Raw genomic sequence first — 20,605 nt, 5'->3', positions numbered from 1 at the left:
CTCCCTCCCTCCCTCCCTCCCTCCATCCATCCATCCATCCATCCCTCATCCATCCATCCATCCACCCACCCACCCATCCATCCATCCATCCATCCATCCCTCCCTCCCTCCATCCCTCCATCCACCCATCCATTCATCCAACCATCCATCCATCCCTCCATCCATCCCTCATCCCTCCATCCACCCATCCATTCATCCAACCATCCATCCATCCATCCCTCCCTCCCTCCCTCCATCCATCCATCCATCCATCCATCCATCCATCCATCCATCCATCCATCCCTCCATCCCTCCATGTTCTCCCTCTTCTCCTGTTGAGGGTGGTGGGGGTGGAGCCTATCCCAGCAGCCTTCCCCCTGGACAGGTCTCCAGTCCATGGCAGGGCCAACACATAGAGACAGACAACCATTGGCTCTCCCAGCCATACAAGACAAGAATTCAATAAATAAAGAAGTCAGCAAGCGTTCTGTTACTGCAGAGCCCTGAGAACTTGTAAAATGCACATTTACCAGCAGAAGTTTGTGGTGAAAAAACAGCAGCAACAGACATTGGAATCCATCAGTCTGACAGAATGTTCCTCTGCTCCTCTCAGACGGAGGAGTCCAGCTGAAGATGGCCGACCTGGCTCCACCTAAAGAGAAGGTTCTCCCCATCCCAGAAGGCAGTGCGTTCTTCTGCCTCAGCAAGACCAACCCGTAAGTCTGCCTCAGAAGGAACTGCTGAGCACGGCCGGCACCAGTCAGGTCTCACCCTGACAACTCCTGCCATACTAATATTGAAAAGATGATGAAGGGATTGATTTATTGCTGCTCATCCTTTGACCATCAGACTGGACAGAAACGGATCTCAGTGTCTAATTAAAACCATCTGCAGCTCCCATGATGCTCTGGGGTGCTGTTGTGGCTGATGACAGTGAATCTAACCCTTAATAATTTGTGTGTGTCCTGTGTGTGAGTCCAGGATCCGCGTGGCCTGTCACACTCTGATCCACCACCACATCTTCACCAACCTCATCCTCGTCTTCATCATCCTCAGCAGCTGCTCATTGGCCGCCGAGGATCCAATCAGAGCTCATTCTTTCCGCAACAACGTGAGTCTGAAACTACAAACATGAGTGTGAAGCGATGCTTCATCAGGTTTGATCAGTTTTCTAGTGTTTACTGTTCCAGAGAATACCAGAGCTGAGCGAAGCCTCCTGCTCGCCGTAACGATGGCGCTGGCACACCTCTGTGGTTTGAGCCAGGGGGGCGGGGCTTGAGCAGATTACACAGCAGAGGAAGTGGGTCAGTGACTAACCGGGTTAAAGAGGGAAACACATGGAGAGAAAATCACCAGTTTACTGTCTGATGCTGAACACGACTGTACAGCTGGCCGCACGCACCACGTAGCAATTAACAGCAGCTGAGGGGAGGAATTACTTACACACACACACACACACACACACACACACACACACACACACGCACGCACACACACACAGATGTTTATATCTTTGTTGTCCACAAACGTTAAAAGGCATTTCTTTTTTCGGTGCTTTTGTTCTTCCTGTTCCTCAGTAATGAAACATGTACTCAAGACATTGTAACGAGCGGCTTGTGGTCCTCAGGTGACATCTTCACAAGTCTGAGTGATTGACAGTCATTGGAGGTCTAGGGGGAGGAGTTAAAAGTAGCCGTCAGGCTTTACTTCCTGTCTGTCAGACTAAATTAGGGGCTAAATGCCCTCTTGTGACGTGACAATTTGCTCAGCTGTGATCTCAGTGACATCAAAGATTAAAGCACCGACTTTGTAGATGTATGACATCAGACATTCATGACACGGCAGCCGTCTAGTGACTGAAGGTTCCCTGGTTCAATCCCTGCCTCCCCCGAGATCGTGTCTAAGTGTCATTGAGCAAGGTACTGAGCCCAGAATGTCTCTTGTTGAGTTGACTTACATGACTGTACTGGAGGTGTACTAATACTGAGGGTGTCTTCATATTGTAGTACTGGAGGCGTACTAATACTGTGGGTGTCTTAGTATTGTAGCACTGGAGGCGTACTAATACTGTGGGTGTCTTAGTATTGTAGCACTGGAGGTGTACTAATACTGTGGGTGTCTTAGTATTGTAGCACTGGAGGTGTACTAATACTGAGAGTGTCTTCATATTGTAGTACTGGAGGTGTACTAATACTGAGGGTGTCTTCATATTGTAGTACTGGAGGTGTACTAATACTGAGGGTGTCTTAGTATTGTAGTACTGGAGGTGTACTGATACTGAGGGTGTCTTCGTATTGTAGTACTGGAGGTGTACTAATACTGAGGGTGCCTTAGTATTGTAGTACTGGAGATGTACTAATACTGAGGGTGCCTTTGTATTGAAGTACTGGAGGTGCACTAATACTGAGGGTGTCTTAGTACACCTCCAGTACTACAATACTAATACTGAGGGTGTCTTAGTACGCCTCCAGTACTACAATACTAATACTGAGGGTGTCTTCATATTGTAGTACTGGAGGCATACTAATACTGTGGGTGTCTTAGTATTGTTGTACTGGAGGTGTACTAATACTGAGAGTGTCTCTTGTATTGTAGTACTGGAGGTGTACTAATACTGAGGGTGTCTTTGTATTGTAGTACTGGAGGTGTACTAATACTGAGGGTGTCTTAGTATTGTAGTACTGGAGGTGTACTGATAGGTACCAGTAACTTTAGGTGTACCAGTTGTGAGGGTGTACCAGTACCGTAGGTGTACCAGTCGTGAGGGTGTACCAGTACCGTAGGTGTACCAGTCGTGAGGGTGTACCAGTACCGTAGGTGTACCAGTCGTGAGGGTGTACCAGTACCGTAGGTGTGAACCGCTGTGAAACCAGAAAATTGTCTCAAATTAGATTGAACTTCTGGGCTCCTCTAGGATGTTGACATTGGCTTACATCTTGTAGGGAGTTACTTAGGAGTTTCCATCCATCCATGACCCAGGAGTTAATTTTAAACGTGTGTGTGTGTGTGTGTGTGTGTGTGTGTGTGTGTGTGTGTGTGTGTGTGTGTGTGTGTGTGTGTTCTATGTGGCAGGTGCTGGGTTATGCTGACTACGCCTTCACCTCCATCTTCACAGTAGAAATCCTGTTAAAGGTAAAAGCTGAGGTGACAGTAACAATAGCTTAGCTGAGTGTCGTCTTGCTGCTGGACGCTAACGTCGTGTCTCCGTGTCAGATGACCGTCCACGGAGCGTTCCTCCATCAGGGCTCGTTCTGCAGGAACTGGTTCAACCTGCTGGACCTGCTGGTCGTCAGCGTCTCGCTGGTTTCCTTCTTCCTACAGTCAGTGTCGCCTGATCGGATCAATACGTTCACAGAAATGATCAGTAAACATTCGTGAGGCTGTTCATGAGAAAATAATGAGGGAACTGAACAATCTTGCACTTGTCAGCCATGAATATGTTTCCACTCTCGTGCTGCATGAATAGTACTTAATGTAATCAGTATATCGTTCTATGTAGTACTGTGTTTAAAGCAGCAACAACTACTGGACTGGAAACAATAATGAACAATTTCCTGAATTTTATGGACGAAATAACAAATCATGCAATCATGAAAGAGTTCCCCAGGATTATTATCAAGGAAAGAGGTGTGGCGTAACCATGACTACCAGTACCAATGAGATCAATTCATACAGATTAGATAAATTCATATTGTTGTAGTGAGTTAATGAAATAATGAAAATATTACATTTTTTCATGTACATGTAGAAGAATACAAAGTGAATTATTTATGTTATGAGAGATGTGAAGGACAGTTTAACATGAATTTTCCTTATCAATCATTTGCTGCCCTCTGCTGGAAGACAGAGGCAACTCCACCTCTTCACTACTGTGGCTATAATTAAACATCTGTGTGTGTGTGTGCGTGTGTGCGTGAGTGTGTGTGTGTGTGTGTGTGTGTGTGTGTGTGTGTGTGTGTGTGTGTGTGCGCACGCACAGCTCCAGTGCGATCTCCGTGGTGAAGATCCTGCGAGTCCTCCGAGTCCTCAGACCTCTGAGAGCCATCAACAGAGCCAAAGGACTGAAGGTAAGAACTGGACCAACTGATCCCAGACCAGTTTCAGGCTCAGCTGTTGGTCTGATGAGTGTGGGATATTGTAGTGATGATGATGATGATGATGATGATGATGATGATGATAATGATGATGATGCTCATCCTTTGTTGTTTTGTGGCTGGGTGCCTGATGACCAACCCAGCAGGTTTCCAGTAGTTTTAGACTTCTGTCGGCACGGTAACGTAACTATTATTGTTGTTTTACTTTGTACGGTCACTCCAGGGCGCCATGTTCAGCCGGCTAGCTGACAGAGATCATTGTTTCATTTTTTCCCCTAAATTTTTAGGCAAAAAAAGCCAGTAAGATGAATACTGTGTGCGTGTGTGTGTGTGTGTGTGTGTGTGTGTGTGTGTGTGTGTGTGTGTGTGTGTGTGTGTGTGTTGCAGCACGTGGTCCAGTGTGTGTTTGTGGCCATCAGGACCATTGGAAACATTATGATCGTCACAACTCTTCTGCAGTTCATGTTTGCGTGTATCGGAGTCCAACTGTTCAAGGTGACATTGATACACGCATCACACACTAATTACATGCTAACGACTCACTAACTACATGCTAAATATTCTCTTACTATGAACATTTACATACTAACTGCACACTAATCACATGCTAACTATGCTCTAACTACATGTAAAGTCACACTAACACCACACTACATGTAACTACATTCTTGAGGGAAAAATCCTTCAGTGATTAGCATTAAAAAACAAACAAACCGCTTGTGGTAGTTGCTGTAATTTTTGGCGTTGTTGTTGTTGTTGTTGTTGTTGTTGTTGTTGTCACCAGATGGAGTTTGTTTTCTTCCAGGGTAAATTCTACCGCTGCACTGATGAAGCCAAACACACACCTGAACAGTGCAAGTACGTTACAAAGTCTTCAGCTGTGAATCTGTTTTCAGTCCTGAATATGGTGACAGCATGCTTTTGTGTGTGTGTGTGTGTGTGTGTGTGTGTGTGTGTGTGTGTGTGTGTGTGTGTGTGTGTGTGTTCAGAGGGACCTTCGTGGTGTATAAGGACGGCGATGTGAACCATCCCATGGTCAGAGAGAGACTCTGGCAGAACAGCGACTTCAACTTTGACAACGTTTTGATGGGCATGATGGCGCTTTTCACCGTCTCCACCTTTGAGGGCTGGCCGGCGTGAGTACACAGCAAGTGTCTTCATGTCTGTCTGGTTTTGGGAGGAAAATAGAGGCAAGCCATCATAGCAAGTTGCTGAATAAAACCTCTCAATGTAAAATAACAGAAGCCAGAGAAGGAGCCTTGGGGAACTCCACACTTCCTTAAGTCTATTAAGGTGTTCCTGCAGATCCTACATTGCTCCTGTATTCTTCCTGTACTGTTCCTGTACTGTCTCACTCACAGGAAGCTAACCACTGTGTGATAACTGTTAACCCCTTCCTCTCCAGTCTGCTGTATAAGGCCATTGATGCTAATGGCGAGAACTCAGGTCCCATCTACAACTACCGTGTGGAAATCTCCATCTTCTTCATTGTCTACATCATCATCATCGCCTTCTTCATGATGAACATCTTTGTGGGTTTTGTCATCATCACCTTCAGGGAGCAGGGAGAGCAAGAGTACAAGAACTGTGAGCTGGATAAGAACCAGGTAACCTCACCTTTGGTTGGTCAGGATGCAGGATAAGAACGTTCACCCATCATCAGACAGTTAAACAGCAGATACACGTATAATGCCGTACTGGTGCCAACAGTTGAGAGAGTGTGTGTGTGTGTGTGTGTGTGTGTGTGTGTGTGTGTGTGTGTGTGTGTGTGTGTGTGTGTGTGTCTGTCTGTCTGTCTGTCTGTCTGTCTGTCCTCTGCAGCGTCAGTGTGTTGAATATGCTTTAAAGGCTCAGCCATTGAAGCTTTACATCCCCAAGAATCCAGTCCAGTACAAGTTCTGGTCCATCATCAACTCGACGGGCTTTGAATACGTCATGTTTGTCCTGATCCTGCTCAACACCGTCACTCTCGCTGTTCAGGTAAAAGTCCGTCTCGGACACCGTGTCCCCACCTTCCGTGAGTTCCATGTCAACTGTGTGTCTCTGTCCCGCAGCACTACGAGCAGTCAAAGACCTTCAGCGACATCATGGACATCCTCAACATGGTGTTCACCGGACTGTTCACCGTGGAGATGCTGCTGAAGCTGCTGGCGCTCCGACTCCGAGTGAGAACGCAGAGGACACTGAACTTACATTCCCATCTGTTTACATGCTAATGTCTCTTTTCCTTCCAGCATTACTTTGTTGATGCCTGGAACTCATTCGACGCTCTGATCGTGGTCGGCAGTGTGGTCGACATCGTGGTCACCGAGTTCAGCGTGAGTATCACAGCAGCAGCAGCTCAATATGTATCATTATTCTTATTATTAGCGCTCCTAGTGGTTGACATAGAAGAAAATATTAAAAATATAAGCAACTAGATTGTTCTGATTTTAATGTCATTAGTTATATATTTTGAATTTTCTTAATGTTTCTTGCTTTTTGGGTGGCACTGATGTGATGTGAATGTCTCAGAGTGGAGAGGACAGTTCTCGGGTGTCCATTACCTTCTTCCGTCTCTTTCGAGTGATGCGATTGGTGAAGCTTCTGAGCAAAGGGGAGGGGATTCGTACACTGCTGTGGACCTTCATCAAATCACTGCAGGTCAGCAGGGCGATGCTAGCGAGGCTTCCTGGCACCGTGGCCTGGCAGCAGTGCTGAGGCTCTAACGGTGTCCACTCTCTCCTTCAGGCACTGCCTTACGTTGCTCTGCTCATCGCCATGATCTTCTTCATCTACGCTGTCATCGGCATGCAGGTGAGTGACCTTCTGTTCCTCCCGTGCACAATGAGCCACACAAACAGCTTAAAGCAGCCTGGATGCAACGTATCAGTATTTAAAAAAGGAAACTTAGCACCCTAATCATAACTAACCCTAACCACCAACTAAACCTAACCACCAACTAATCATAACCACCAACTAATCATAACCACCAATTAACCCTCACCAACTAATCCTAACCACCAACTAACCCTAACCACCAACTAACCCTAACCACCAACTAACCCTAACCACCAACTAACCATAACCACCAACTAACCCTAACCACCAACTAACCATAACCACCAACTAATCATAACCACCAACTAACCCTAACCACCAACTAATCATAACCACCAACTAATCATAACCACCAACTAACCCTAACCACCAACTAATCATAACCACCAACTAATCATAACCACCAATTAACCCTCACCAACTAATCATAACCACCAACTAACCCTAACCACCAACTAACCCTAACCACCAACTAACCATAACCACCAACTAACCATAACCACCAACTAATCATAACCACCAACTAACCCTAACCACTAACTAATCATAACCACAAACTAACCCTAACCACTAACTAATCATAACCACCAACTAACCCTAACCACTAACTAATCATAACCACCAATTAGCACTTACTCTTTCACATGCCTGACTTTTAATGGTAAAGACTTCCACTCCCTCCATGGCTACGAGGTCCACTCTCTCTTGTGTGTTTTTTAACCAATCTTAATTGATCTTACATCACAACACACAGGTTTTTAACCTTACTATCCTTGTGCCAGAGCTCCTCATAATGCTTTTCAGAGCATGACCCCCAAACCAATCCTAACCCCAACCTTACCCCTCCACCCTCCCTGCCCCCTCCCAAAATCATTCTTTTTTGTTGTTGTTGTTGTTTGTTTTTGTTTTTTAACCATAATCACCAATTAACCATAGCCATCAACTCATCATGACCTCCAAATAACCCTAACCACCAAATAACCATGACATCAACTAACCATAACCTCCAGTTAACCATAATTGCCAACTAACCATAGCCATCAACTTGCCTTAACCACCAGGTAAGGCAGACCACTGCAGGCTTTCCTACAGGCTGAGCTCATCACTCAACCAAGGATGGAAGTTAGCTTCCAGCTGATTCTAGCTTAATGCATATCGTCTCACCTGTAGAGACAAATGCACATGTCTATGATAAATAAATGAGTAAAAATAAAAAAAAAAAACACCTGGTAAGACTTCTGTAACAGCCAGATTTTTGTGTGGTTCTTGTTCTCGTCTCCTTCAGACATTTGGGAAGATCGCGATGCAGGATTACACTCAGATCAACAGAAACAACAACTTCCAGACGTTTCCACAGGCTGTTCTCCTCCTTTTCAGGTGAGAGCGCACTCATGCTCTATCATCACTGCATCAGGCCTGGCATCCCACAGGGCTCTGCAATGGTTTCTCTGCTCTTTTAAATTGCTGTCTCTTATTATTGGGCAAGAACAGAACACAATCTGGAGCATATCAGCTGTTTTAAACTGTCATCATTGTGAACCTAATTCTTGCAAACCTTAGTTTTGTGTCATCATACAAGTGTGTGTGTATGTGTGTGTGTGTGTGGTGTGTGTGTGTGTGTGTGTGTGTGTGTGTGTGTGTGTGTGTGTGTGTGTGTGTGTGTGTGTGTGTGTGTGTGTGTGTGTGTGTGTGTGTGTGAAGGTGTGCCACAGGTGAAGCATGGCAGGAAATCATGTTGGCCAGTCTACCTGGGAAACGCTGTGATCCGGAGTCCGACTACGAACCAGGAGAAGAATTTAGCTGTGGCAGCAACTTCGCTATCGTTTACTTCATCAGCTTCTTCATGCTGTGCGCTTTCCTGGTCTGAACACACACACACACACACACACACACACACACACACACACACACACACACACACACACTTGCATAAGTATATATTCACACGCACACATAAAAAGAAGATGTTTATGAAGTTTTTCAATGTTCACATCTGACTTGTAGGAGAAACTTAAAGCTGGAGCAGCTGAGTTAGAATGAAGTCTAAAAGTGGTCAACACCAAAAAATTCTTGGGAATATCATTTAAACCTGGTACCAGAATCCTGTCCCAGAAAATAACAGACCCAACCACATAACAAGTTCACCTTAAAGTACGAGTTCCATCCATTCATCCATGACCTATATTTCACACCTACAGGTGAGCGTAGAAATGAAGATGGACCCTTTTTGTCACAACGGTGCAGCAAAGCAAATGTTAAATTCTCTGCTCCATCTGACGCCTGAGATGTCCCAGTTGTCAAACCAAACATTGTCTCTTTGTCTGTCCAAGACTCATAATCATCCTTCTCCTATTCTTCTCTGCTATCATCTGCTCATCCTGATAAGTGGCACTTGCTGTCAGTTGTGATTAAGACCAACTTGGTTCCCATCCACTTGGGAATGACAGAAACAGGCCCAGGATCTACATGTCCTACAGTTTGGGTGGATCCCTGAAAGCATCATTTACAAAAGAGATTTGCACTTTGTTTCTTTGAATTAGTCGTAGGTTATCAGATCATATCATATCAGATTTTCGTCAGGTCATTAAGTAGCCTGACACTCAGCTTCAGTTTGTAAGCTGGTTGGAGACTGACAGCAGAGGGGATGATGTATATGAGTACATGATGAATAGTAGAGCGTCGTCAGCATATGGGCTGACTTTATGAGGGTATGATGGATCTGGACACCTGAAACACCGTCCTGCTGCCTGATAGATGCAACCAGAAGCTTTGAGAAGGCAAAACAGTTGATGTGAAAGTGACTTGAAGACTTTAAAACATAATCCCATTTGAACCTGCAGCTCCTCATCAACTCTGTCCTCACTTTGACTTTCTGTCTCCTTAGATCATCAACCTGTTTGTCGCTGTCATCATGGACAACTTTGATTATCTGACACGTGATTGGTCAATACTTGGGCCCCATCACCTGGATGAGTTCAAGAGGATCTGGTCTGAATATGATCCAGAAGCAAAGTATGACCCACATGACTGTTGGCACACAAGACACTGAACTAATAAACAATATCAAACATGAGCGTTAACTTTAATTGACTTGTGTTCTTCTCTCAGGGGTCGTATCAAGCACCTGGACGTCGTCGCTCTGCTCAGGAGGATTCAGCCTCCTCTGGGTTTCGGGAAGCTCTGTCCTCACAGAGTGGCCTGTAAGGTAGTAAAACGAATCCGTTACATACACATATCATACATGTGTCTTCTACACATTAAATGTTGGACGGCTTCACAGCAAGACAGCGTAGAATCTACAAGACTTTTGAACTCCACTGGAGGATGATCCTCGTTTCGCCAGTGGCTATGTCTGACTACTACAGCGCCGTCCAAGTGGATGCCTCATACGTGAAAGGGATATTCGTCATGTTGCAGTGCATCAGCCCCTAATCATGGCTGTCAGCGTGGCTCCGTCTAATGTCTGACAATGCCTACTAAAGCTGTAGAGCTCAAGCATGTAGCTGACACATGCTTCCAGAACAAAACTCTGCAGTCCATGTTCTTCGTTTGAAATGAAATATTCCTTCAGTTACAAAAGAGAATGTGGTACAGTAAGCTGACAAGAACCATACCTGCATGCAAACACGGTCAACAAGTAGTGTGCTCTGTCAGCTCCATTGCTTCACTCAACTGTAGTCATTATTAGTCCTAATTAAACATCCTGCAGTCAAACCAAGGAACTGCAACTCAAATTACAAATAATATCAAATAAAATTGCACATTTTTCCCCACTTTGTTTCGAAGGTACAAACGGCGCTAACAACGACGGTGAGACCGGCAGGCTCAGTTCAAGTTGCAGACACACCTGAAACTCAAAGCTACTTAAGTTGTTTAAAAGCTGTCTGTCTGGTGAACTGAAAAAACTGATAATTAACTTTCCCCCTCCTCCTCCATAGCGTCTGGTAGCTATGAACATGCCTCTGAATGCTGATGGGATGGTGACCTTTAACGCCACACTCTTCGCCCTGGTTCGCACTGCACTGAAAATCAAGACTGAAGGTATGTTGGTCCACATAAATCACCACAGTGAAAACAAGTCCAGGTTTATATAATGTCAACACTCCAGCTCGCCGCCTCACTCTATGTGGACAGAATCCACACTGAGGCGATGACGAATGGGGATCCAAAATAAATCAACAAATATTTCTCTGACCACACCCACTGTGTGCTGTTGCTAGGTAACCCAGATCAGGAGAACGAGGAACTGAGGGTGATCATCAAAAAGATCTGGAAGAGAATGAAACCAAAATTACTGGATGAGGTCATCCCACCCCACGAAGGTATGAATGCAAGTCATACTATTAGCCCTAATAAAACTGCTAGCGCTAATAATACTGATAGCCCTAATACTGCTAGGCCAAGTAATAGCGCTGGCCCCAATAATACTGCTAGCCTCCATAATACTGCTAGTGCTAATAATAATGCTAGCCCTAATAATACTGCTAGCCTCCATAATACTGCTAGTGCTAATAATAATGCTAGCCCTAATAATACTGCTGGTACTCGTAATACCTCTGCTGTTAGTAATAACGCTTGTGCTCTCTACTGTTCCCCTGCAGAGGAAGAAGTGACGGTCGGGAAGTTTTATGCCACCTTCCTGATCCAGGATTACTTCAGGAAGTTCAGGAAGAGGAAGGAGAAGGGAGGGCTGAGTGGAGAGTCAGGCGCCACCAACCCGTCTGCTGTTCAGGTCAGTCTGTTTCTGTCTGTGTCTGTATGTTGAACAGTGTGTAGTTCTGACAGTGTGTGATTTTACTGGTATCATGTGTTTGCAGCTGTGTAAAGCTGGTCTGCAGACTCTGCAGGATCTGGGTCCAGAGATGCGTCTGGCTCTGAATGAGGACTTGGAGGAGGAGGAGGAGGACGACGAGGTCATTATGGAGGATGAAGAGCTGGAGGAGAATCCTTCTTATAAGGTTGTGAATTTAGCTTCAGAAAACACACAACAGGAAGTGCGACAGACTTTACACACTTTGTACATGAAAGTTCATCAGCTGATGTTCGCCATCTCACCGCCTACAGGGCGAAAATGGTTTTGGACCAGAGAAAGACAGACGAGGCTCCTTACTGACCACGCCCACAGGTAAACATTATAACATGAACTGCACCGAAATGAGGAGCCCCTCACTGATCCTAAGGAGTCCATATTTGTCACCTACCTCCGCCTCATCATGTCTACAGGTCAAGGTGGCATTGTGGGTGACGGTGGCGTGTCTAATGGCGGTTTGATCCACCGGGTCGGTTCACTCACCAAGGTGCCGAATGGTAACGAATACGAGGACCATCTCTCCCGGGGAGACAGCATGAGGTCATCTGTCAATCATCACCATCATCGCCGAGCCTCGGTGAAGAATGGCCTCCTAGACCACACCCACAAGAGGCCGTCGTACTACAAACATGGAAGGTAGGCGGCTGCTGGAATGTTTGGGGGAAGGGTTCTAAATCCGATTGAGGGTTCAACAAGTTCAGAGTGGTTTGATTGACAGGTGTCTCTGCCTATCACCTTGTTTTCTGCAGGAGGGACTCAAGGGACAGACACAGTCGGACTGGAGACATGGAGGCGTACAGGGAGCAGGGTTACTACAGCAGAGAAGAAGACAATGACAGCATCACCTCCCGTGAGAGGTATACACACACACACACACACACACACACACACACACACACACATTCTCAGCGTGTGTGTGTGTGTGTGTATGTGTGTAATTCTGTATGGTAAAGTGTTTATGTTTCCAGACATTACCCTGATGAACTCCTGTACAGAGACCACTATGATGGCCACGCCCCCTACAGCAACAGCATCTACAGTAATGGTTACAGTGAGGGCAGGAGGACGACCCGCCGCCGCCTGCTTCCTGCGACACCCACAGGTCACCTAAGCTACAAAATCTGTGACATCATCACCATCAGGGGTGAAATCACTGATGTCTGAGCCGGCATTCTCATCGGTTGTTGTCCCGCAGGTCGGAAACCATCTTTTAATATCCAGTGCCTAAGACGTCAGGACAGTGATGACCTGCCACTTCCTGGGACATACCACCCCACGTCACCTCCACGCCGCGCCCGCACTCAGGTACACACACACACACACAAAGACACACTCATACGCACACGCACCTACTCTCCTCCATGCCACACCCACATCAGGTACACACACACGCACACATCACTTTACCTGGAGGTGACACGGGTACAGCACACCTGCTGTATCACTTCAGTCTTGATCTGAACACGAATGGCTGACCTCACAGGTGCTACAGCTCCTCGTCTGTCCCTGTAAAACAGCGAGTCCCCACAATGTGAGTGTGCAATCAATGTCACGTGCGATTCTCCTCACGTCCTCTCCAGTACACCTACGGCAGTTATGAGTCTCGGCGCTCATCTGATCGCACCCCATCATCATGGGCGAACCCGTGTCCTCGCCGCGGTCGCCTCCTGTATGCCCCTCTAATCCTGGTGGAGGAGGAGGGCAGCCCCCCCTGGGGCCGAGGAGGGGGAGCAGCAGGAGGAGGGGAGGAGAAGAAGACAGGAACAGGACAAGGTGAGCCCCCTGGTGGCTGGCTGCCAGTTTAGCCATGATTTGATCAGATATGGGGGTTTTGAGGTCACTATCGCCGTTGATCATGTTCAGGTATGTTTGGGAAGATTAATGTCCAGTTGATGGAGTCACGATGGATAAATGATGGTGAAACTGAGTCACCCAGCTGGAGCTGCTGTGTTTGATCACATGACCCCAAACAGGTGGGATCTTTCAAGTGTGCTGCTGTGTTTCTGCCACCAGGTGTCAGCCTGACAGGTGCAGCGCCCCGACCTGCCTGGTACGGAGGCCCTGCTGGGACGTCAGGTAGGTCGATGTCCCCAATGACACTCCCTACAAAAACGTTTTTTTTCTCCGTCAGGTTTGACGGCTCTCAAGCTAATACGTCTGTGGGTCTTCATCTCCACCACATGTACCTGTCCAACAAACACCTTGTGTTTACTGTCGCTTTTGACAAAGAGCAGCATCAGTCCGGGAGTTTTATGGAGGTCATGTGACTTGTGTTGCAGCGCCTCCTCCGTACCGGGCATACACCACCTTGAGAGTTCCCTCTCAGCTGGGCGCTCAGTACACCGAGAAACGGGGCTCAGCCGACAGTCTGGTGGAGGCGGTGAGATGAAGCGGATCCATCAGATGATGATCAGCCATGAGTTGATGTCCAACTGAAGCTGCTTCTTCTCTCTGCAGGTTCTCATCTCCGAGGGTCTTGGCCTTTACGCTCGAGATCCCAAGTTTGTCGCGTTTGCAAAGCGCGAGATTGCGGACGCCTGTCACATGACCGTGGATGAGATGGAGTCCGCTGCCAGCGACCTGCTGGGATCTGGGAGTCACAGTTTCCTGGGTAACATTGCTGCTGACCCCGCCGCGCTCTACAGCGACGAGGAGCCAATCAGGACGGGCCGTGACGAGGAAGAGCTGGCTGACGAGATGACTTGCGTGACATCATTCTGATGGGCAGACGCTCTGGACCAATCAAGAAAAGGAGCGAGGGCTGAGAGAGGTGGGCCTCAAAGATCGACAAGTTGAATGAAAGAAGCTTTCTGACCAACAGGACGAGGGAACGAAGGCTAAATGTAGAGGACTTAAGATGAGAAGAGGAATGTAAGTGTGAAGGATGGAGAGCAAAGGAGGGAGAACAGAGAGATTAAAGGAAAGGGGGAAGTTTCAGAGGAAGGAAGGAGGAAAAGAGGGAAGGAAACAAGGAATGGAGCAATATATTAGGAAGAGAGGAAGAACATAACGAGGGAGTAGAAAATAGAGGAAGGATGCAGAGGAAGAGGGTGATGAACAGATGAAGGGATGATATTTGGAAGGAAGGAAGGAGGTGTAAGAGAGACGGAGAGTTGGATGTTGTAACAAAAACAAATCATCTGACTCGACAAGGCAAAATGGCCGCCAGCAGCTTGAGACTCATCACTGCCGTCTTGACATGGACGCTGCCAGTGGGAGTGGAACTCGGCCCACAATGCATGTGTGTGTGATTTATTGACGCTTTGACAGGAAGCTACACTCGTTTGGACGCCAGCTTCACTTTGAAGTGCTCTGAGCAGAGGGACTGACACACGTGTCTCTGTCGGCGTGGTCAGGGTCAGGGTTATTCAGGTCTTCATCAGAAAGCGGCGGTAAGGCACCTGTCACAAAAACTCATCTTCATTTCAACAGATGAGCTGACGAGGCTCTGGGTTGGTGCTGGTCAGATGTGCTTGTGCTCCGGACATACGGGAGGCAGCATGTCCCCTCTTTAAGTTAAGCCGGCTCACATCAGTTTCTCATGTGACTGTTGTATCGGGACAAAAATCTGTACCGACCAGAGAGGACGCCATAGCGGCTCACTGTTGCCTCTTAGGCCGCAGGGTGCTCGTCCCCCATGATGCTAACTGGTTAGCACGCTAACCTCTGTACATATTTGATGTCTTTTCACAGGTGTGTGATGGAATATAAGTCGACTTGTAATTTGAGAGTTTTTCTGTCAGCTCTCACAAATGAAGTTGTCATTTCCTTGTTTCTCCTAAGAGCGGGTAGACACTCCAACTGCCTGGTGACATGCTGCCCCCTGCTGGTGTGAAATATGAGGCACTGCCTTGTTGATCAACTACGAACTGGACCTTTAAATTTGCACACTTGTATTTTAAACAGATCTCGCATCTTTTCTCTGCAACATGTTGTTGTTAGCCTGTTGCTAGCAGAGACATTAGAATTTGTATGTTTTCTCTGACATGGTTGGAACATCTGCATCTCTTTCAGTACGACAACGTCTCTGCAAAAATTCTTGAAACATTCACCACCAAATTAAAGTCATAGTGAGAATATTCAGATTATTTTCAGTATGTACCCATAGCAACCAATGCATGATCTCACTCAGTGTGTCAGTCAGTCAACATAGTTGTCAAGGCTGTTGCTAAGTGCTGGGCATGCTAGCTCGTCAACCGTCATCCCCAGGAGAGTGTCCAGGACACGGCCTTCATCCAGGTTTGTATAGAACTGAGACAACGGTCCTCCAGACCAGGTCATGCAGGAACAACTGCATGAAGACTCCACTTTGGGGCGGGGAAAATATGGTCACTGCATGGTTGGTTCACGTATCGTGGATACGCTAATAAGGCGATATCAGCAGGATCAGTGGACAGGTGGATACCCATGACAAGTTCTACATGAAGGAACGTCCAATGTGCTTCGTGTTTTTGTTCACATTTGACTGAGCTGTGACTCAGAATACATTGGACTCACGTCACACGGTATGTTTGACTCACCTGTGACTCTCTGGCGCCCCCCAGGGAGGCCCCCGTCCTGCAGAATGTCCACTGTGGAGTTCAGGTGCCACATTCACAGACGTTCAAAGAAGCCTCTGAAACAGGCCCCAGTTTGATCCTCCCTCCTCCTCTTCAGAGCTCTTCTAAGATCTCATAAAATAACTTTGATCTTATTCAAGATCCAGAACTGTCCAAGAAATTTCGAAGAGAACGTCATTATTCCAAGGTGCCGGGAGAAATTTGGCCGTTGTTTCTGTCCAGCATCACTGTGGTGTCACAAGTTCCCTTTAAAGTTGAAGACCAGCACAAAGACAAACATCCTTTCTGTTCATTATTAGTGAATGAAGTTATGATTCATTTAAAGTTTCACGTTTCACAAGAGTCACCGGAGCTTCTGCTGTTGGTGTTAAAAGGTCAGAGGTCATGACGCATTGATGTTGTGGTCAGACCAACCATCTTGGGTTCATTCCTGTCAAGGCTGTGAGTGACAGAAAACCCTGCAAATATTCACCCTTCTCGTCCAGAGAGCTACACCGGGATCCGCCCATGAGGTCTGTGACATCATCACAGCGTCTGTGCACCATCAACGGTCTCTGGGTGACAGCATCCTGATGAACTGGACTGATTTAACTTCACTAAATGGTAAAAACATTGCTGGACTAAGGACATCACGATGGTTGCTGTGACGCTGGTTTCCTGAATGGAGCTCAGGTCAGGTCGGTTCACTCAGACCGTGCGTGTGCGTTGGGTTTGGTCTGAACGCGCTCCATCGAGCTTCCCGCCTGGTCTGCTCAGAGGGTTTTTCTTCGTATATTTTATGTGTATTTTCATTGAATTTTTTTCACTTTGAGAGAAACAAAATGTTTGTTCTGTGTTTTTGAAATGATGGACTTTTTCTTTTTGGTGTGTTTAATTTTCAACGGCAGTCCGGCGTGTTCGTCTCGTCTGAATGTTGGTGTTTTTCTTCCTGACGGGTTGAGACTTTCCCTGCAGTTAAGGGCTTTGAACTGATTCTGAATCCTGGTCCAGTTTTCAGAGCTGCAGTCTGAACCTTCATTTACCTCAAATAAAGACTGAGACCTCCTGCTGTCTGAATCCCTCACTACGGATGGATGGATGGATGGATGGATGGATGGATGGATGGATGGATGGATGGATGGATGATAGATGGCGCCTCATGGCGGAGGGGACAAGGCTTTCCTTGTACTGCTTTGTTGTACCGTCAGCCAGTTTGAATCTGAGGCCTGGAGGGAGGGGCTGGAATTCCTGATGTCGTGGGTGGCGGTCGTCCTGCAGAATGGAACCAGCGACCCTCTGCCTGGTACGGAGGGGTTCTGGGTTAAGCTGTGGCTCTCCTATCAGCCTCCTCACCACCTCACTCTGTGGCTGAGGGATCTCTTGTTTGAAAGAGACAGGTTGCTAAACCAGCACCCCAGGCGAAAAGAGAACCAGGTTCAAAGGCAGTCAGTCAGGTTCGACTGGTGTGAAGACAGGATCGTTTCCACTGACGGGACAGACGCTTTTCAACACAGCTTCAGTCTGCCTCAAATGTGAGCTTGTTGTCGACGATTGTACCGAGGTATTTGTACTTTTCCAGTCCCCACAATTCCTCCCTTTATGTCTGTGGGCGTCTGAACCAGAGGGAGTGTCCTCAAGTCAGTGAACACGTCTTTAGTTTTTGGACATTCATCTGCAGAAAGGGTTGTTCAGTCTGAGAGCTCCTGTACGATCGGGCCTTGTTCCTCTACCATGGAGTCGGCTTACAATGACAGCATCATCAGAATGCTTTCAAAAGTATCTGCCTGCTCTGCTGCGACACGAGGTTGTGTACAACATGAACAGGAGGGGAGACAACACAGGACCCTTGGGGGGGGGCAGTGGAGATGCAGGTCTGGTCAGACGGGGAACTCCTGACTCCTACTCTGTGTTTGATTGGTTAAATAATTTAAGACCCATCCTCCGAGATTGTTACTGAGGTTAAATTGCTCCACAAGCCTTTCTGCCAGGATGTGTGGTTTGTTGTGTTATAAGCAGACATAAAATCAATAAATACAAGCCGAACGTGTGCCTTTACCTTCCCAATGTTTAGACTCGTACAGTCAGAGTGGCTGTGGCGTCCTCTACTGCCCCGTGTGGCCCACAGGCAAACTGCAAGGCATCAAAGTCAGGCTCTGTTCTCTTCATAATTTCATGTTTCACTAACTTTTTCAAAGGTTTTTATCACAATGGACGTCAGTGCGTTGGGTCTGAAGTCAATCAACCCTTCAGGGCAGGTCGATTTGGGAACTGGGACCACCTCAGCATCCTTCCACCATTTGGGAACGTGCCATGTTTGATTGTTAAATATTGTCCTGCCCTTAAGCAGGAAAATCAGAGCGTCTGGGGAGATGGACTGGAATTTGTGCACGATATCAGAGACGGCTTGACAGGCCGAGTGGGCGCGGGCTTTCGGATGGATGCAACCACGTAAACATCTGGTGGAACCCACAAGGCAGGTAGAAGGGGCGCAGTGACGCTGCTACCAGTCCAACATCAGGTGTAGCAGATATATTTATATGTGAGAATGTTTTTATAAGTGATTTTTGATGTGTGAGAACATTTGTTTGTAGTGTGAGAACATTTATTTGAAGAGTAAGAACATTTTTCTGTGAGAACATTCATTTGTAGTGGGAAATCATTTTACTGTGAGAACATTTATTTGTAATGTGATAACATTTTTCTGTGAGAACATTTATTTGTAGTGTGAGAACATTTTTCTGTGAGAACATTTATTTGTAGTGTGAGAACATTTTTCTGTGAGAACATTTATTTGTAATGTGAGATGATTTTTCTGGGCAAGAACATTTATTTGTAGTGTGAGCATTTTTCTGGGAGAGAACTTTTTCACGGCGAGAACATTTATTTGTAGTGTGAGAACATTTTTCTGTGAGAACATTTATTTGTAGTGTGAGAACATTTTTCTGGGCAAGAACATTTATTTGTAGTGTGAGAACATTTTTCTGTGAGAACATTTATTTGCAGTGTGAGATCATTTTTCACGGCGAGAACCTTTATTTGTAGTGTGAGAACATTTTTCTGTGAGAACCTTTATTTGTAGTGTGAGAACATTTATTTGTAATATGATAACATTTTTCTGTGAGAACATGTATTTGTAGTGTGAGAACATTTTTCTGTGAGAACATGTATTTGTAGTGTGAGAACATTTTTCTGTGAGAACATTTATTTGTAGTGTGAGAACATTTTTCTGTGAGAACATTTATTTGTAGTGTGAGAACATTTTTCTGTGAGAACATTTATTTGTAGTGTGAGAACATTTATTTGTAGTGAGAGAACATTTTTCTGTGAGAACATTTATTTATAGTGTGAGAACGTTTTTCTGTGAGAACTTTTATTTGTAGTGTGAGAACATTTTTCTGTGAGAACATTTATTTGTAGTGTGAGAACCTTTATTTGTAGTGTGAGAACATTTTTCTGTGAGAACATTTATTTGTAGTGTGAGAACCTTTATTTGTAGTGTGAGAACATTTTTCTGTGAGAACATTTATTTGTAATATGATAACATTTTTCTGTGAGAACCTTAATTTGTAGTGTGAGAACATTTTTCTGTGAGAACATGTATTTGTAGTGTGAGAACATTTTTCTGTGAGAACATTTATTTGTAGTGTGAGAACATTTTTCTGTGAGAACATTTATTTGTAGTGTGAGAACATTTATTTGTAGTGAGAGAACATTTTTCTGTGAGAACTTTTATTTGTAGTGTGAGAACATTTTTCTGTGAAAACATTTATTTGTAGTGTGAGAACATTTTTCTGTGAAAACATTTATTTGTAGTGTGAGAACATTTATTTGTAATATGATAACATTTTTCTGTGAGAACATTTATTTGTAGTGAGAACATTTTTCTGTGAGAACATTTATTTATAGTGTGAGAACATTTTTCTGTGAGAACTTTTATTTGTAGTGTGAGAACATTTTTCTGTGAGAACATTTATTTGTAGTGTGAGAACCTTTATTTGTAGTGTGAGAATATTTTTCTGTGAGAACATTTATTTGCAGTGTGAGAACATTTATTTGTAATATGAGAACATTTGTTGAGAACAGTTCTATGTGTGAGAGTGAAATGTGTGTTAATTTCTGAGTGAGTGGTGCGTTCCCTTCACGTCAAACGTTTGGCGCGCCTCTTCATCGCCTGGAGCCAACAGAAGTCACCTTCGCTACCAGCATCATCATCACCTACATCATCCCACGTGAGCACCTCCTAGTAACGTGATGACGCCATCACAGCCACTCCCCTTTTGATTTTATATGTAGCCTATAAAATATTTTCCTGTGTTTGATCACATGAACACCGAGTCTGTTTTATTCACTGAGTCACTGGACAC

At 45.7% G+C, this 20,605-nt stretch overlaps 1 protein-coding gene across 2 annotated transcripts in view; it reads left to right on the top strand.

Annotated features, from left to right (window-relative positions):
• The window catches only part of cacna1fb (calcium channel, voltage-dependent, L type, alpha 1F subunit), a 43,209-nt gene extending 25,908 nt beyond the window's left edge, over positions 1-17,301 (top strand). Inside the window, exons 21-51 of one of the 2 annotated variants that reach the window (XM_086212975.1) lie at positions 593-695; positions 961-1,090; positions 3,052-3,111; positions 3,193-3,299; positions 3,959-4,046; positions 4,461-4,568; positions 4,879-4,931; positions 5,063-5,209; positions 5,479-5,680; positions 5,895-6,053; positions 6,128-6,238; positions 6,308-6,391; positions 6,588-6,716; positions 6,804-6,869; positions 8,179-8,270; positions 8,595-8,754; positions 9,778-9,905; positions 10,002-10,098; positions 10,832-10,934; positions 11,114-11,215; positions 11,495-11,625; positions 11,711-11,851; positions 11,958-12,018; positions 12,117-12,339; positions 12,453-12,560; positions 12,672-12,805; positions 12,899-13,008; positions 13,284-13,476; positions 13,717-13,779; positions 13,983-14,083; positions 14,161-17,301. In XM_086212975.1, the coding sequence (XP_086069101.1) occupies positions 593-695; positions 961-1,090; positions 3,052-3,111; positions 3,193-3,299; positions 3,959-4,046; positions 4,461-4,568; positions 4,879-4,931; positions 5,063-5,209; positions 5,479-5,680; positions 5,895-6,053; positions 6,128-6,238; positions 6,308-6,391; positions 6,588-6,716; positions 6,804-6,869; positions 8,179-8,270; positions 8,595-8,754; positions 9,778-9,905; positions 10,002-10,098; positions 10,832-10,934; positions 11,114-11,215; positions 11,495-11,625; positions 11,711-11,851; positions 11,958-12,018; positions 12,117-12,339; positions 12,453-12,560; positions 12,672-12,805; positions 12,899-13,008; positions 13,284-13,476; positions 13,717-13,779; positions 13,983-14,083; positions 14,161-14,424 (3,758 nt within the window). In that variant the 3' untranslated portion in view covers positions 14,425-17,301. The remainder of the gene's footprint in view (positions 1-592; positions 696-960; positions 1,091-3,051; positions 3,112-3,192; positions 3,300-3,958; positions 4,047-4,460; positions 4,569-4,878; positions 4,932-5,062; positions 5,210-5,478; positions 5,681-5,894; positions 6,054-6,127; positions 6,239-6,307; positions 6,392-6,587; positions 6,717-6,803; positions 6,870-8,178; positions 8,271-8,594; positions 8,755-9,777; positions 9,906-10,001; positions 10,099-10,831; positions 10,935-11,113; positions 11,216-11,494; positions 11,626-11,710; positions 11,852-11,957; positions 12,019-12,116; positions 12,340-12,452; positions 12,561-12,671; positions 12,806-12,898; positions 13,009-13,283; positions 13,477-13,716; positions 13,780-13,982; positions 14,084-14,160) is intronic. The other variant, XM_086212974.1, reaches the window with a different exon arrangement.
• The last annotated feature ends 3,304 nt before the right edge of the window (positions 17,302-20,605 follow it).

Source organism: Aulostomus chinensis, chromosome 9 (genome assembly GCF_037954235.1).
Source record: "Aulostomus chinensis isolate RoL2024-O1b breed Wild chromosome 9, RoL_Achi_v1.0, whole genome shotgun sequence".
NCBI classification, from domain to species: domain Eukaryota; kingdom Metazoa; phylum Chordata; class Actinopteri; order Syngnathiformes; family Aulostomidae; genus Aulostomus; species Aulostomus chinensis.
Note: the sequence above shows the minus strand (reverse complement) of the source record. Positions and strands in the feature narration are given on the sequence as shown.